General features: G+C 35.9%; 1 protein-coding gene and 1 long non-coding RNA gene across 2 annotated transcripts; one reads left to right on the plus strand and one right to left on the minus strand.

Moving 5' to 3' along the window:
- Positions 1-1,776: 1,776 nt before the first annotated feature.
- On the minus strand, positions 1,777-3,701 carry LOC311098239. Its single transcript, XR_014609421.1, has 2 exons — positions 2,453-3,701; positions 1,777-2,324 (listed from the first exon to the last, which is right to left on the minus strand). It is a non-coding gene; the product is annotated as an uncharacterized lncRNA (long non-coding RNA).
- Positions 3,702-7,916: 4,215 nt separating this feature from the next.
- On the plus strand, positions 7,917-15,355 carry LOC311098356 (N-acetyllactosaminide beta-1,3-N-acetylglucosaminyltransferase 3-like). The gene is made up of 3 exons (XM_084138512.1): positions 7,917-8,087; positions 12,996-13,058; positions 13,149-15,355. Exon 3 carries the CDS (start codon positions 13,157-13,159, stop codon positions 14,309-14,311), a length of 1,155 nt encoding a protein of 384 aa, XP_083994638.1. The 5' UTR covers positions 7,917-8,087; positions 12,996-13,058; positions 13,149-13,156; the 3' UTR covers positions 14,312-15,355.
- Positions 15,356-18,132: the final 2,777 nt, after the last annotated feature.

An 18,132-nucleotide genomic window follows, 5' to 3' on the forward strand; every position in this document is an offset into this window, starting at 1 on the left:
GGGTGGGACAAGCAGGATAACATTTCAAAAACTAAAAATAAAGTTAGGAGTGAGAGTTGAAGCTTTCCTCAGTTTGTACAGTTGAATTCCAGCGGGAAAAATAAATGATGTCACTTCTTGAAAATGGTCTCAATGAAATTGCAGTCAGATTTGGAAGGCAGAAAAGTACATACTAACAGGGTGGAAGATGACTTCAGGGATGCAGTAATTGAAGAACATTTAAAGAAAAAGACTTAAATTTTCACATGATTTATATGTATGATTAGAGGCAGTTTAGCCTAGTCAATAACATAATTTAAAAATATTTTGAGGTTTTTGCCATTTCATGGTTTATATTTTTTGCAGAAGTTGATTACTGTGCACTGAGGACATGATAAAATTGAATGCATACATCAATTAAAATTGTGTAAAATACAAAATAGTATTTTTAATGTCTATTATCTCTGTTTAAATGGTAAAGAATATTTAAATCTACAATTTAAGCCATTTATTATAAATATGTGACTCATTTTAGAGAAAATATGAGTAAATAAATCATTGGGACAGGAAAGTCACCGCATACCAGGAATGACCCATATATAAACACTAGGGCTGCGTTCCAAACCGCATACTCAATGAGTAGGTACTTAATTTCAATAAGTACTTACTTAACGAGCGCTAAAAGAGTAGGTACTTTATAGCCAGATCTCGTTGAGTATGAATGCGAACCGGACATCTGCCATGTTTACGTTATCATGTGACCTACGACGCGTTATCACACGCGCAACAACTTAAAAGATTCGAACGGACACGTTTAATTAATCTATCTGTAAATATCTTGATATTGCTTAAACTTGCTCATTTTGTGGTCTTTTTGAAGAAACTGCTGCCCATTTATTTTGTGAATACATTTAGGGTTGATTTAAGTTCTTATATTTAACCCTACTAATGTGACCCACCGTTTTATCCTTAACGATATTATTTATTTTTATTACGAAATCCCAAAATTGTCATCTCTTGAATATGTTGTTAATTTTATTTTATTTAATATCCAAACATTTTCATCCACAAGCCAAAGTGGCTCACTGCTTTATGTATTCCTCTTTTTCTTGTTGAAGTTAACTCTCGTTTCATCCCTCAGGCCTATAAATAACAAAACAAAAAAAGCTTTTTTTTTAAATGTATTATAATGAATTATTTAAGAATATATAAAGATATTCAACCTTGTAGGTTCTTTATCCTGTGTAAAAAATCTCATATATGTATGCAAACCCATAATATATATATATATATATATATATATATATACCTCACAACATCAGTAACTCGACAGCCCTACCTAAAATGGTTTTCCTCAGCGTTTGTAATGTCTGCACAAAGGGCAGCTGTGCGAAGATTCGCCTTTGGAGAAAACTGTTGATTTTGTACTCGAAAAATTTAAGTATCATTAATATTAAAAATTAATATTACCCCAGAATGAATTGCATTGCTATCCCACCCCAAAACATAAAATAATAACAAAGATAAATGCTAACCAATACTTAATTATATTACTTTTTACTGAAAATGATTTCAATAAAACAAACAAAATGTAATGTATATCATATGACATAGCTATGCATGATTGAATACACTCTAGATGTGTATATAATGAACATATCTACATTTTCTTTCAAACAATTAAATAAAACATTAATTAAATAATTATATTTTATTTACTGACAACAATGAGAAATATTAATAAATTAGTAAAAGAATGAATGAAAGTCACCATCACACAATAAACAAATGCATAAGTCAACACATGAAACAAAGCTTTATTCAAACTACAATCATGTATGTAGGCTACAGGCGCTGAACCCCACATCCTTCTGCCATCTCAACACAGCGGTTCCCATTCTGCGGCTTTATTCTGATGACTCAGCTGACCGCCAGAGGTGAGCCGTTCCCTCGTGTCGGAGGTTGTTGCGTGATGTGTTGTGCTTCACAATCTGAGGCAATAAGAGCAGGTGGAGTGATGGAGGGTCTCGTAAGGGCAGGTGGAGTGATGGAGGGTCTCGTAAGAGCAGGTGGAGTGATGGAGGGTCTCGTAAGGGCAGGTGGAGTGATGGAGGGTCTCATCCATGGCACCGTTTCCAGGATTCAGCTCTGGGCTCCTCATCCTCAGTGCTCACACCAGCCTGCTGCCATTTCAGATCCTACAAAATGCACAAACATAACACAAAAGCAGTAATTTTAACCGCACAATGTCATTTGATTTCAGTATTATTTAGAAGACAAAAAGTTTTTTTTCCACAAATGCCGCCATCATCTTTCCTTGCAGGTCCTGCTCCACCACAAAAGATCTGCAGCAAATGCACAGAAATCAAGAATCAGAAAGGTGCTGTAATAGCTCTGTTTGAAATTACAATAATTAAAATAAACTACAACTTAAGATTTAAATAGTTGTTATTCATTTCTGTAGTATACTCACTCAAAGCCTTCATCAGCCACTCTCCACCAGATCAACACACATCTGTTCATCTGACCCTGTAACATCCAGACAAGATCCACGTTACCTCTGTGATTTATGAACTCAACACTACATTTACATGTTGAGGTTGTTTTAACTTTTTATCCAACATAAATGTTCCTCAATTTATCAACTACTAATGGACAAATAAAATAGATAACTTATGTTTAACGTTAGTTACTTTATAGATTTGTTCTACATAATAGCACACATTCATCACTCAGATGTCTATTTCATGTTGTGATATTTCAAGATTTTCCTGTCAGATGTAAATAGACATTTAAAATAAGCGTCTTTAAGATGTATATGGCTTATGTAAATCCACTTTAGAGACGTAACTTACGTGTCTTTACTGGAGCTCCCCTGTTACCTAACGTTATACATAATAAAACGTGTTTTTACAGCAAAATCACAACTATACTATACTGTGTAACGTCTTTACACCTTCAACAATTCAACAGTTTACTCTACAGTAGTTCAACACATGCAATTTTAACAAAAGGAACCGTGTTTACTCACATTTGAAAGCACCCGCGTCGCTGATCTCTGCGATATTTGATAATGACGTTTGCTCTCGCGTGGCCTCCTGGGATAGAAGAGTATCCATCGGTTGAGCACTCGAAAATCTGGCCGGAAGCAGTAAGCCATCCGGGAACTTCTCGCCTACTCTTTTATGAGTACTGATGTTTCGAACGTACTGCTTCCTTCACGTACTGTTTTCGCCTACTATATAGTAGGAAAGTAGGCATATTCGAACGCACTTAAGTCCGAATCTCGCGATAATTAGTACGTCACCCAGGTAATTCTCGCCTACTCTTTTGGATTCGTACATACTTTTTCGCTCGCCTACTCTTTTTCCCATACTAAATAGTAGGGAAGTATGCGGTTTGGAACGCAGCATAGATGTCTTATGGCGCAGTCACTTCCGGCATCACCGTTCGGCCATCTTGTCACAGGCAGGCTTAATGTAAAGTGAATGATCAGCACGCACACAAATCCTCTTATCTCGCTGAAATCTGGACGGATTTACAAACGGTTTGGTTTCTTACAAACGTTATTAACGTGGCGATAATTCCGAATGCTTGAACATGTAAGTTATAATTTTTCATATGTATGCAGTGTATGTATGCAGTGTCATAGCTACATCTCTGACGTTTATAATAAACCAAACCGTTTGAAAATCGGTTGAAAATTGAGCAAGTTATGGTTATTTAAAAGTACATGCACCATTAAACAAGTGAGCGAGCTGCCTGTGGCATGATGGCCGCCAATGTGCTGACGTCGACCTCCATTGGCCAGCAGCGCGCACGAGACATCTAGTGTTTATCTATAGGCTTGTTTGAGATGCGCCTTGCCTCGCCTGAAATGTGTGCGAGAGTAGGCGGCTGCAGTGAAGGGAGGAGTGAAAAAAGCGCAGGCAAGCCGGACAGATCTCTCTTCTCGCAGTGGATCTGACACCTGCGAGATCAAAGATGGATATCGCGGGATTCACCCACGTGCACAGTGTTGCTAATAAACTGGATGTAATTCAAGTTCTGTTGCTTTTATATGAAAATAAATAATGAACAAGACACCCAAAGTACTTGTTATTTAATTCCATTCCAAATACATGTTTATCAATATTTTTTTCTTTAATACAGACATATGTGTTTTTATTTATTTTATTTTATTTTATAAAAAAATGAATTGCATAACCCAAAGAGATCGCACTGTCAGATAGTTTGGGAATATTCACACATAACATATACACATAAAACATGATTAGAGTTTTAAAATCAAACATTTTAAAAGAGAACAATACATCACAGTTGTTTAAACCAATGAGCATTAAGCTGTGTCGTCAGCAAGTCGTTTCCCATCGTGCTTTTGATCAGCGCAGTCAGTGGAGAGCAACTGCGCTCGACTGCAGAATCCGACACGTGCGCCTTGCGCTCGCGAAAGATTTTTGACATACGTCAGCATGACATCAGAGCAAGGCGGACCGCACTCGGACACATTTCTAACCGGCATGCATCTCGCGCTGATCACCGGTGATCGATTCTGCGCAGATTTTGCCCATCTCAAACAAGCCTTATGATATCTATGGTATCAGTGACGTCCTGAATGTCACATGATTATGGCACTTCTTCATGTTCTATATAATGGACTATTTTTGTGCAACTTTGCAGTGCAAAACCGCCAAAACTTGATTCTGAGATCGCATGCAATGCGCAGCTCCGCAAAAGAATTACGTATAAACAATACTGTATGCTTAACTAAATGAATTGCATGATTTATATATAAATAAATAAATATATATATATATATATATATATATATATATATATATATATATATATATATATATATATATATACTTACACACAACTGCATATTGTAATTTGAATAAATAAAACTACTAACACAAAAATAACATATTGAAAGGTCTGCTGCTGGAGACTTGCCATTGGCTGTTGTATTTGAATAATTAATGAGGTAGGTCTTTGCAAGGTTTGGGTGCTGTTTTGGGATGTTTTAAGTCATTTATGAATATAATTATATTTCAATTTACGTTCTGTGTAATAATGCGTTGAATAATGAATTTTCTGAATCATTTCTGAAGATAATGTGTTATGCATTTCTAGTGTTACCGTTGTAGGGATTACTTACTGTTCCTGTGAGCTAAGTTCTGCTGACACCTCTTGATTAGAGAGTGAAATTGATCACAATCGCAGACATTTAATATAGTTAAAAAGTTAAATGTAAGTTTCTTTTATTGTCCTGTGCATAATATATAGGGGGGCCCAATAAGTCATTTGGGGGGGCACTACCCTTACTAAATAAGGTTAGTATTAGATGTGTTGGGATTATTCTAATTTAATTCATTCATGGTCTCATACTTTTTCTTGACTTTCAAAAAGCTTTTGATTCCATAGAACACAAATTTCTTTTTCGCACTCTAGAGTTATTTGGATTCGTTAAATCATTTATTGATATAGAGATATTAACATCTCAGTGATCGTTAACTTTGATACGTCCAAAAGATTTGACATCCATCGTGGAGTCAGACAGGTCTGTCCAATCTCCCCGTTTTTATTTCTTTTAGCCACTGAACTACTTTGTCTGAGGTCTGAGGTTAATCAACCAAAATTAAAGTTTGATAGGAATTTCTATATTTGATCGTGAGTCTAAAATTGCACAGTTAGATGACGACACCACAATATTCTTGGAGGATAAAAAACAGTTACCTAATGCTCTGGAACTGGTGGAACAATTTTCATGTGCTTCGGGTCTAAAACGTAACATTTCGAAATGTGAAATTATCTCAATTCATGATATAGATGAGACATCATTGGAGGGGATCCCAGTTAAAAACTGTGTAAAATATTTAGGTAGGCTATCCATATCACTAAAAATCCAGTTACCAGACCTCTTTTAAACTTTTCTGATAAAATGACAAAAACTAAAAACGTCTTTAACAACTGGCTTCAGAGAGATCTTTCCTTTTATCTAAGGTGGAAGGGTTCTCTCGCTTTGTATACCCTGCTCTCTCTCTGTTTATCAATGATAAAGATAAGGGAAATTAACAAAATATTTTGGGATTTCATTTGGAAAAATAGGCCTCACAAATTGAAAAGAGAAGTACTCTCTAATTCCAGAGGTGAAGGTGGTCTTGATTTTTTTGGATTTTGCTGATACTATAAACACCTTTAAAGTAAACTGGCTGAAAAGATGCCTTGTGAATCCCGTGTCGTTATGGTTTTTCATTCCTAATAATATCTTCAACAAACTCGGTGGCCTGTCTTTCCTATTAAAGTGTAACTTATTACCTAGCAAGTTACCCATTTCCTTATCTAACTTTCATCAGCAATGCCTTCTCTCGTGGAAATTGTGTTTTGTCCATAGCTTTTCCCCCCACAAAGTTCTCCTTTGGAATAACGCGGATATAACCGTTAGAAATAAGTCTCTCTTTTTTCCTAGATGGTTTAACAATTTTTGATGCATTATGATGATTTATTCAAAGATATGACTTAACCTTGTTGTTATGCTTTTCTTTTTTTTAATGTATAATTACATAATGTGCTGTATGCAAATCCAGGATATTTATTTATTTTTATTCTTTTCTTTTTTTTTCGTATCATTGTTTGTTCATTGTAAGAGATGCAACCTTGCTTCACTTCCCTGAGCTTGTAATTATGTGTAAGTTAATAAAAAAAATAATAATAATATTTTGTTGGTAGAACCAGTTTGCAACAATTATTAGTTAACACTAATTTGACAACACTCCGGAAAAAAATAAATAAAAAATGTTGTAAATACTGTCTTGCCAGGACTTTTACATGCTTTTTTACATGCAATTTCTACAAAACGAAATTCACTTTAAAGAAAGGTTTTATACAAAACAAAACTTAATGAAGTGGTCAAAATCATGTCTGACCCACTCCATATGTCTCCTGATGTACATATTGCGCTATGCTGTTCACTTTTCATATAATCAACAAATCAAATAAAAAAATAACATTATATTATTTATTTAGAATGGCTAGGTTAAAAAACAGATATTATATTATGTATAGTTTGTGATATTAGCTCACTTTTCGGCAAAAGCTCTGTTGGCTTTTATTATTTGAGAAATAAAAACTTGTGTTAAAGTTATGCAAATGGTTAATTATTTGTATGACTACATCACGAGTCAAGTCTTTAGATTGATTTTAGCCATTAGATTGAAAACATTGACGTGTAAATAATAGAAACGCAGTTGGCCTTTCTTTAAATGCAAAAGTTCTTTGAGTATTTCATTTGTGAAGGTCAAGTATGTAGCCTACTCACTACTATAATTACAAGAAGAAAAACTGCTCTTAAACTGGATGTGTGACAGGCTGTGGAATGGGGTTTGGCTGAGGAAAATCTTTCAGTCAAAAGATATATTTTTTTGCTTTAACCCCTGGTTCTTAGTTACTGGTTGAGGTACAATTTAGACCATATCTTGCTTATTTTGCTCTTTTGTTAGGTAGCTAAGCATGTGCCATGTCAAACATGTAACATGTAATTTTGTAGTAAATTTGTTGCTAAGCCCAAAGAGTCTGTCCTGTAACATGTCATGCAACATGTTTCATTCATGAATCTTTACATGAGTTTTTAAAAAAGTGAAAGGTCCACAAACTATATCAGCTTTGTTATAGTTTGTTTTAGACTATGGTTCTCAGTTCTGACCTGGTTTTGCTTAAGGACCCAGATTTTATAGCCTATTTTATGGCAAAACACAATTGAATATAGTAGCCTACAAAAGTAAAATGTGCTTAAAACTGATCAGTGAAATGGATTTGATAAAATACTAAACGATTAACATTGACAGGCTAAAAAGGAAAAATTATAATTTTGTTAGGTAGGCAGCAGATCAGGTTTTGAGACACTGCTTCTTTAGGCTAAACCACATTCCTCTAGAGACAGCAGTATAGCTAGAGGCTCCACAGTTTATTTCCTCATTAAGATGAGAGAGTTTCAGCAGTGAATACAGGGATGGTTGTTAAAGCGTACAGTATTTCGACATAAACAGAAACAGTAGCAAATGTTAGGCAACTTTTGACGTCATCCGAAGAAGCTAATTAACGGTCAGGTAAGATAAAAAAAAAACTAAATTTACTTTTGTTGTTTTTTTCAAAGATAGGTAAAAATATCAATGTTTTAATTTTAAATGCGTTTAAATGATTTTGGGTTTTGACCGTTGCTCTTAGAAAATTAAACTAATGCGACGACAAGATGTGCTGCGTAGTCTAGGCTCTTTTGTAGACATTATGATGATTCTTAAGCAATAGCCTACGTTGCGATCGTATGGATCGTAGGCTAGATCGTGTGCTGTGTTGTGTTGTGTTGTGAACGGCTGTCACGGCTGAAGGTCGTCATATAGGCACACTTTTATAAAATGGTTACCACTCAATACAATCATTAAAGCCAAAAACATATTTCAATACTACTTTGATAAAGTAAAATCACTAAATGACTTTCCGCTGGAAACCTATGAACAGCAACAGAATGTCCCATCTTATTGAGCTCACATAAAAACAACAGTAGGCTAGCCTATTGGAAACTTTCTCATATGGTGTGTCATATTTTTTTTTTAAACACAGTAGGCCTATATGTGATATTTCCTTATACACAAATTGTTATACTTTTATAATGGCTATTATTGTAAGTTTAAATATTATTGTTCAGTAAATAATATTTTAGTTTAGTGTGTGTGTGTGTGTGTGTGTGTGTGTGAGACTTTCGACATCGGGGAAGTGATAAATAGGCTACTGTCTTTATCAGTGAGTCAGTAGCAAAGACATTTATACACAGAAATAAATAGCCTATTATTAAATGTCTGTTTTTATAATGAAAGGGACTGAAACAAGTCGAAAACGCATTATCTCTTGTGTAGGTAGGCTTATTTTGAATTAGTAATTTCTTCACGACCGCTAAAAAAAGTATGCTCTAGTGCGAGTGTGTATAGTGATGGGAAAAACAACTGAACCAAGTAGGCTATGTGTTCTTTTATCCATTTTCAGTGCTTGTTTTGTTTGTTCAGTGGATGGCTCCGCTAAACAGACCAATAAGAGACTATTAACTACTATTATTCCTTTTAATTGCACTAATGTCTAATTAAAACGTCTACAAATGTATAAAACTGATCAGAGATCAGGTAAAACCCATAGACGCTTGTTCAATGGTTCGCTGCTGGGGGCGATCTGAGAGCGCAACGCGTCATAATCTGAAGACCACGCCCACCAAGGGGGAAAACAATCCAACCATCTCCACTGACTTGCATTGCGAGAGCTCCTCCTTGTCATTTCTTGCTTCTAACAAAAGACAGAATAATGCCTAAAAGCTGCTATGTGACAAGGTGTACCGCAAACAAGCTAAGAAACCCAGAAATAAGTTTTCATAAGCTGTCGACCCCAAAAAACGAGCGTTTGAGGACATAAAAGTGGAAACTTTCTCATAATTATGACTTAACATCTCGTAATAATGAGAAACTTTCTCATAATTATGACTTAACATCTCGTAATAATGAGAAACTTTCTCATAATAATGATAAACTTTCTCATAATTATGACTTAACATCTCGTAATAATGAGAAACTTTCTCGTAATAATGAGAAACTTTCTCGTAATAATGACTTAACATCTCGTAATAATGAGAAATTTTCTCATAATAATGACTTAACATCTCGTAATAATGAGAAACTTCTCATAATAATGACTTAACATCTCATAATAATGAGAAACTTTCTCATAATAATGACTTAACATCTCGTAATAATGCTTTCTCATAATTATGACTTAACATCTCGTAATAATGAGAAACTTTCTCATAATAATGAGAAACTTTCTCATAATAATGAGAAACTTTCTCATAATTATGACTTAACATCTCGTAATAATGAGAAACTTTCTCGTAATAATGAGAAACTTTCTCGTAATAATGACTTAACATCTTATAATAATGAGAAACTTTCTCATAATAATGACTTAACATCTCGTAATAATGAGAAACTTTCTCATAATAATGACTTAACATCTCGTAATAATGAGAAACTTTCTCATAATTATGACTTAACATCTCGTAATAATGGGAAACTTTCTCGTAATAATGAGAAACTTTCTTGTAATAATGACTTAACATCTCGTAATAATGAGAAACTTTCTCATAATAATGACTTAACATCTCGTAATAATGAGAAACTTTCTCGTAATAATGACTTATTTTCTCGCACTTCTACGCATGCGCAAAGCAGCGGAGCAGAAGGGCGTGCCACGCTATAGCGACATCCCCTGGTCAAAGCCGTGTAAATGCATCACAGCAAACATGGCACGCTCTGCAGTGAATAACATTAATGATAAATGATCAGTATATGAGACAGGCTTCCATACTAGATAGTCTTTTATTCATTTGTAATATTCATTTGTATTTTTGTGTATGAACAAGCAGCAACACAGAAGGGTGATCCATGGATTTCAAATAGATGGAGGAATGATAAGACAGCACACCTTTCCAAATCTGTTTAAGAACACTTCATCTGGAAATCTGTGTAAGGGTCCGTTCATACAGAACGCGCTTTTTCATTGCTTTTCTAGGCATACGCGCACTAGACGGACGTTGCGCTCGCTCTTCTGCAGCGTCTCGCGCATGACACGGCGTTCTGAATACGCGGCGCTCAATTGAAAAGAAGTTCAGCTTTTAAAAACACGTCTCGATTTTGCGTTTTCCCCCATTCCACTGCCCACTTATGTGTAAATGTCCCCAAAGTCATAAACATCTTAAAGGTGATTTCTGTATTGATATCTTCCAGATGAACCTGCACATCAAATATCCTAGAAGCATCTGCAAAATACGTGTTATATTAACACACATACCCATATATTTTATGAAAATGTTACACTTAAACTTGACGAATAAATGTAATATTCCAACTTTAATCTGATAGTTTTGTAAATTCATGTAACAATTTCCATCGGTGTGCACAAGCAGGCGTCCTTCGTTATCGCATTCCACTTTCACACCTTTTCGTGCGCATGGAAAAGTATGGAAGATATAGGCCTACTGATGATTTTTAATTGATGTTATTTAATGATACTACAGATTGCACTTCGTAGATCTCACTGACTTTAATGAAAACAACTGTTTTGCAGAGCGTGCCATGTTTGTTGTGATGCATTTACACGGCTTTGACCAGCGGATGTCGCTAGTGTGGCACGCCCTTCTGCTCCGCTGCTTTGCGCATGTGTAGAAGTGCGAGAAAATAAGTCATTATTACGAGAAAGTTTCTCATTATTATGAGATGTTAAGTCATTATTACGAGAAAGTTTCTCATTATTATGAGATGTTAAGTCATTATTTCGAGAAAGTTTCTCATTATTATGAGATGTAAGTCATAATTATGAGAAAGTTTCTCATTATTACGAGATGTTAAGTCATTATTTCGAGAAAGTTTCTCATGTATTATGAGATGTTAAGTCATAATTATGAGAAAGTTTCTCATTATTACGAGATGTTAAGTCATTATTTCGAGAAAGTTTGTCATTATTATGAGATGTTAAGTCATTATTGCGAGAAAGTTTCTCATTATTGTGAGAAAGTTTCTCATTATTTTGAGATGTTAAGTCATTATTACGAGAACGTTTCTCATTATTATGAGATGTTAAGTCATTATTATGAGAATGTTTCTCATTATTATGAGATGTTAAGTCATTATTATGAGAAAGTTTCTCATTATTATGACTTAAAGAATCTTTTTTTTTTTTACTCAACGTGGAGGAAACGGGCTTCCATAGGGTAGGAGACGATTTGTATAGTGACCACCTTCCTTTGTGTGCCAGTTATCTATAAACTCTTAAAAACCTTATTACCCTTTGTTTTACTTATTTGGAAATGAGACATTTGTACCAGTCGCCCTGAGACATTTCAAATGATAGGCTACTAAACATGTATAATACTCGATGATAATCATTCACATTAAACTATATATTCTTGGATGAATTCAGGTGATCTTAGCATGAGAGAGAGGGTGAGGGATGAGGGAATGAAATGTAGATGACTCGGAGGTGAGACTTTCGTCTTGATAGTGCACAAATGTTAATTTCCAGCAAGGTCCTTTGTCTACTCGAGGAGTGGTCGTTCCCCAACCAGTTCTTCCAGTTTTTCTAGTCTTACAAACTTGCCAGGTGTCTTGCTACGGGCACGAGTAAGTGCAGTGCCAAGTTTGACGTTGTTTGGATTAGAAATGCAAAAGATATCGTTAAATATATCGGTAAAAGAAGCACACATTGGCTTTTGCCGCTCTAGCCGCTGGCCACTCCCCCTCTCACACTGACACTGAGCACAGCGCAGGACCAGAGGCCACTCCCCCTCTCACACACACACTCAGTGAGCACAGCGCAGGACCAGAGACAGAGAGGGTCGAAGAAAGCAGGGGAGCTTAAGTAGCGTTTTCTCGGAGTTCACTGTCTGTGTAGCCTTCTCCCTGAATCGTCGCGACTCGCGCTTATTCATTTGAGGATGTTAACTGAATCTGTAAGTCAGCTACACTGTTTATTTATGAATATTTTATTTTATTCTGGTGCGCTTAACGTTATTGCTACTGTGTAATAGTAGCCTATGCTATTCACCAACTAAACATATCCTATTCAATGCGTTCACAGTCTCTTTCACGGCCATCATTTGTAGTTGCACACAAACTGTTTGCTCAAGCGTAGCGTTTTCTCAGAGTTCACTGTAGCCTGCTCCCTCAATTGTGTAGTTCAATTTTCCATATTTGTTGTATGTCATTATGTCAGTATCAGTATTTGCTTTCTACCATGCACAAATAAAAATGTCACTGAACTTTTGCTGTGTAATTGTAACAATGAGCACTCAAACACACCGAACCAACAATTAGCCTACTAAAAACACACACAAAAACTGATTTTGCACGAGCACTTTGCACTTGTAAATGCAAATTCTGATGATCCTCATGTTGATTTTCAAATCTGTATGACTTCTGCAGATCACAAAAGAAGTTTCCCGGACAACCTCAAATTAAGATTTTGTGACTTGGTCTGAAATAAAGGTATAGTATACATATATATACATACATGAAAATCCTTGTTGAGAGAACTTTTGTGTTCATACTGTAAATTGTGTCTCTGTTCTTGAACAGTTGCAAAGATGAAAATGAAATACATGGAGACAATAGCATTTATTCTCACAGGTGTTGTGTGTCTCTTCATTATTATGAACAAAAATGACATTGAAGACGAAGTGTCATCAAATAGCAAAGACACATATGAGATGCTCCGTCATGAAATCCATTTGCCCAGATCCAAAACTCCCCAGCCTTTGTCTTCACGTTGCCAGCAGAATATGTCGGCTTATACTGTGACTGGATTTTCTACTCTGCCAGGTCATATCAAAGATTTCCTGCTTTACCGACACTGTAGGAATTTTCCCATGCTGCTCGACCTGCCTAATAAGTGTGGCGGACCCCTGAACTCTGCAGATGTCTTCCTTCTGCTGGTCATCAAGAGTTCTCCAGAAAACTACGAGCGGCGAGAAGTCCTGCGGAAAACATGGGCTAAGGAACGACTGCACAAAGGTGTGTGGATCCGTAGAGTCTTCATAATCGGAACAACTAAAACTGGCTTCGAGAAGCGCAGGTTGAATAAGTTATTGAAGCTGGAGAACAATGAGAACAAGGACATTTTACAGTGGGACTTCAATGATTCATTCTTTAACCTCACACTGAAGCAGATCCTTTTCTTAGAGTGGATGGAAAGATGGTGCCCACAGGCTAGATTTGTCTTAAACGGGGACGATGACATCTTTGCCAATACGTTTAACGTGGTTGAGTATCTTCAAAGTCAAGAGGACAATGATGGAAGTAAACATCTCTTTACCGGGCACCTCCTCCTGAACGAAAAGCCTATTAGACGCTCTTCAAGTAAATACTTTGTCCCGGTGCAGGTTCAGGAGTCTGAGAGCTATCCTCCTTACTGTGGTGGAGGAGGCTTTCTTCTCTCAGGCTTCACGGCCAGAACAATCTATAACATGTCTCACTCTATAATTCTACTGCCCATTGATGATGTTTACATTGGAATGTGTTTGGAAAAGGCTGGCCTCAAACCTACATCCCACTTTGGTGTAAAAACCACTGGTCTGCATGTCCCAGCTGAGAACGTTGACAAATTTCACCCTTGCTATTACAGAGAAATCATTTTAGTCCACAGATTTCTGCCACACATGATTTTTGTGATGTGGGATGAAATACAAAACCCACATTTGCAATGTGGAAAGACAAATTCCTCTCTTCAGGGAAGCCCGTAAACAAAAGAAAGGGAAGCATAATTGCTTGCTGGAATTGATGTAATCAATTTTGTTTTTAATCATTGAATTAACTTTTTTTCTACACCATGTTTTACCTTGTCAATTCTCAAGAAAATGATTTGGTGTATTGTATTGCACTTTAACGGAAATGAAAAGGGTGGTTGATTCCTTTCTCAGCAAAAGAAGTTGTAGTCTTTGGTTTTTATTCTCTTTTAAATAATTAGAGAGTGCTTATGGAGATCTATAATCTATTTCTTTCCTTTTTTAAATCTAATTGTATCAGGATAGTTAATTAAGTGTAATATGAAGTGGTGTTCACTTGCACACAGTCTATGCATTAAATGATTGCTGCAAAAGCAAATTAAGTAATTTGTAATTTGCAAAAAAAGTAAATAATTTCCATCATTTCAGTTCTTTTGAATCAAAGCGGTTTGCAAATTCAGATGGTTCATCTGAATGATTCATTTCATGAATCACAAATCTGAATCGCAAAATTCACTGGACCACGCGCAAGAAGTGTCTGTTCAAGTAAGCTTTAATGTGTGTTTTCAAATTATAAATAGGACATAAATTATTTTGATAGGCTACGTTTTGACGTGATAAAGTTTGTTAATTTGACAACTCTCCTGTTCTCTTCTAGAAATGTTTGTTATAAAATGCTGTATCATTTGGATTTTTTCATGGTTTTGTGTAGATGTATCTTTATTCTCTTAGTTTGCTTTGTTGTTTTATGCACCAGAGATCCACTGAAGTAGGACTCACTCACTGAATCATTCAGAGCAGTTCCCTTGAGTTTACTCTTACATAGACTTCAGCAGCACCTCACCATCATAACCAGCTGTGCTGTTATTGATCAAATTACTTGTACTTTTCATATTGATTTAGTATCAATTAGTTAATACTTACATATTTTTCTTTAGTTTTTTGAGCCAAACTTAAGTCAGACTCCATCAATGTATCTTTACTTTTATATCTGTGAAGGTTGGATACATTATGCAACACGGAAGAACCATCAGAGATTATAAAATATGAGGATTTTTGTTTTGTGCAACACAATGTTACATTTTGTTCTTTCTTGGGTGGAGGATAAGATATTGCAATTTATGACAAATTAAATGACAGACCAGTGGTTCATCCGATCCTGGCAGAACTTTGATCAATCAATTTTGCCAGGATCGGATGAACCATTGGACTGTCATTTAATTTGTCATAAATTGCAATCTTTTAAACGATTTGACATATCGGCACAAAATTAGACGGATCATTCTCAACATGTCCTGAAGGTACCTGAGAAGTTTGAACTTAGAGCCACTTAGTGTTCCCTAAGTTCACAACATTTTAACATTAGAAAAAATATGAATACAAAATTTCTGTAAAGTCAACTCGGTCCAAAGATCATCTGAGCCAATTTTTGTTAGGATTAGACAAAATTTGAAGGATTATAGCAAAAAAACTGAATACAGTATTTTTCAAACTGGCAACTACTATAATGGGTGGAGTCTTATTGTAAGATGTTGAATGTGGGAAAAGGAAGATGCCCATTCTTCTGCTGAATCCTCTATGGGCTGGTTCGTTCTGTCACGGAATGGTGAAATAGTGAGAGAGGATTCAAGTGCAGGAAAATGAATGTTTATTAAGTAAATAAAAAGCAAAACAAAACTACAAACAGAAACTCCCCTGGGGGAAAACAAGACCTGCATCTGGCAAAACTGGAAACACAAGGGAACATCAACAAGGGACCAGCACAGGACTGCAAACATTATGTTTGAACCAATAATCAGAACAAAAGGCAGTTGAAGGATAACGTGTATAATTCAAATATTTGTCTGACTCCAATATAATTAATCTGACTCCATTAAAGTTGTTGTTATTCTTTACCCTCTTATTCTGTAAAGGTAAAGGTCTTTCTTAGAACTGATAGGAAAACGTAGGATTTAACCTGAACGTTTAGATAACGAAAGTTATAATCAGTTTAGCTTTCAACATAATCAGTGATAAAAGGAAAGATTCTCAAAGCCTTTAAAGCAGGCAAAGTTATTTATTAAGTCACATGTTTAAATATACAGACAGTAGAATGGAACAACATACTGTATAGAAACTTAGTTGTAAGAAATAATGCAATAATGTCATGCAGAAGAGGCCGTAAAAGCCTTTCTTGTAGTATGAGGTTACGCACGGGTAGTGGCGGGAGTGGCGGGGTTAAAGCCTTTCTCCTAGATCAACAGTTACCTTTCCTTCTTATACCCTGAGCAAAGCATTGTTAAACATGAGTGGAATACCAACACCAAACCCAACCGACAGGAAACCAAAAGATGAGGCAAATGAGTAGTGATCAAGAGGGGGAGAAGAACATTAACATATTCTCCTCAATGCATGTTTAACCATGTTTAATAGTACCTATTAGGATACTTTAATATCTCTATTAAGTTCACCACCATTAATTTCAGTTTATAGGCTGTCAGATGAGACCAAACATGGCATAGTTACATATTAGAACACACCAGTAAAAGTAGTTGAAAGCATATGTCCTGTGAAGCAAATGGTACAGACGTGTCATTGAGGTGCAGACGACTCTGTCTCTCCCAAAAGAACCATCCTGTGCCTGGAGTGTCCCAACAGTCCTCAATCAGCATATTGATGAAACCCTTGTACTAGATAGGCATTAGCATACTGTGATGATGAAGGCCATTGTGCCATGTTTAATTCACATGTATACCTTTAAAAGGTTTTTTGAAGTACTAGGGCAGTAAAGAGTTCTGCCCATATTTGCTCAGCCCTACAGGACAAATTTTCATAATTTTCCTACTTAGGGTTCATAGGGATGCCATAGACTCCCATTCGAGAGAAATAATAATAAAGAAAACAAGTCCAATAGGGGCTACAGCCCATTCAGAGCTTGGCCCCTAAATACTCTGGGTGTTTCATTTTGGCAAAGGTGTACAGCCTGCAAAACCTTAGGGTTAAAAAGGTTAGAACTAGTTTAGACTATAGACTTTTAATTAAAATAATGTCAGAACTTTTTGCTGGCTTTTTGTTAACACTTGACCATTAATAGGCTTTTAGAAAACCAAGTCAAGCATTTAACTACTTCACATCATGAATTCCTCCCCCAAGTTTAAGTTACAGGAAAAAAAGAGAAAATCTTTGTTCTCAGTGAACAATTTAGCTCATAAAAGACATCAGGTTTATTGTTTTATTACAATAATAGTTCTGATGATAAATGAAAAGAACAAATCTTCATCTCACTCCATCCTATCGAAATCAGTTCTATAAAGCTCTTATGTAAAGCTGGTATTGTATAAGAGTAGGCTGTAAAATGTGTACTTTTGACAAATTAGGGAATTTGTGAACTTGGGATTTGCAAATGGATTGTTCTTTTGAGGCAGATCATTTCAAATAATAGCTTGATCCAGTTCACAAGCTAGTGATTTGTTCACATATGAAGAGCCAAACAAGCCAGAATTCATTCTTCTACCCTCACACACATACATTCTCCTTTGAAATAGATACATTTCTACTCTCATACTTATACATTAGGGTGACCATACGTCCTGTTTAACCAGGACATGTCTGGCCAGGATTTCGAGATCGCCCAAAATGCCCGGGATTCGGCTTTTGCTTTCTACAGTCACCATTCATTATGTTTACATTATTACATTATTTGACACTGACACGTACGTGCCAGCTTTGCAGGTTATGCATTCTGCTTCACACGGATCCCGATCAAGACGAAAACACAGGAATTTTCTGGCTTGACCGGACTGCGGTCCAGCCAGCCGCGGTTTGAAAATACACTGTCAAGCCAGCCGCCAAAAAAATGG

This window comes from Abramis brama, assembly GCF_963993115.1.
Source record: "Abramis brama genome assembly, chromosome: 16".
Lineage (NCBI taxonomy): Eukaryota > Metazoa > Chordata > Actinopteri > Cypriniformes > Leuciscidae > Abramis > Abramis brama.

Excerpts from the sequence above, each read along its gene's own strand:
- LOC311098356 (XM_084138512.1), top strand. The coding sequence starts at position 13,157 with ATGAAAATGAAATACATGGAGACAATAGCATTTATTCTCACAGGTGTT.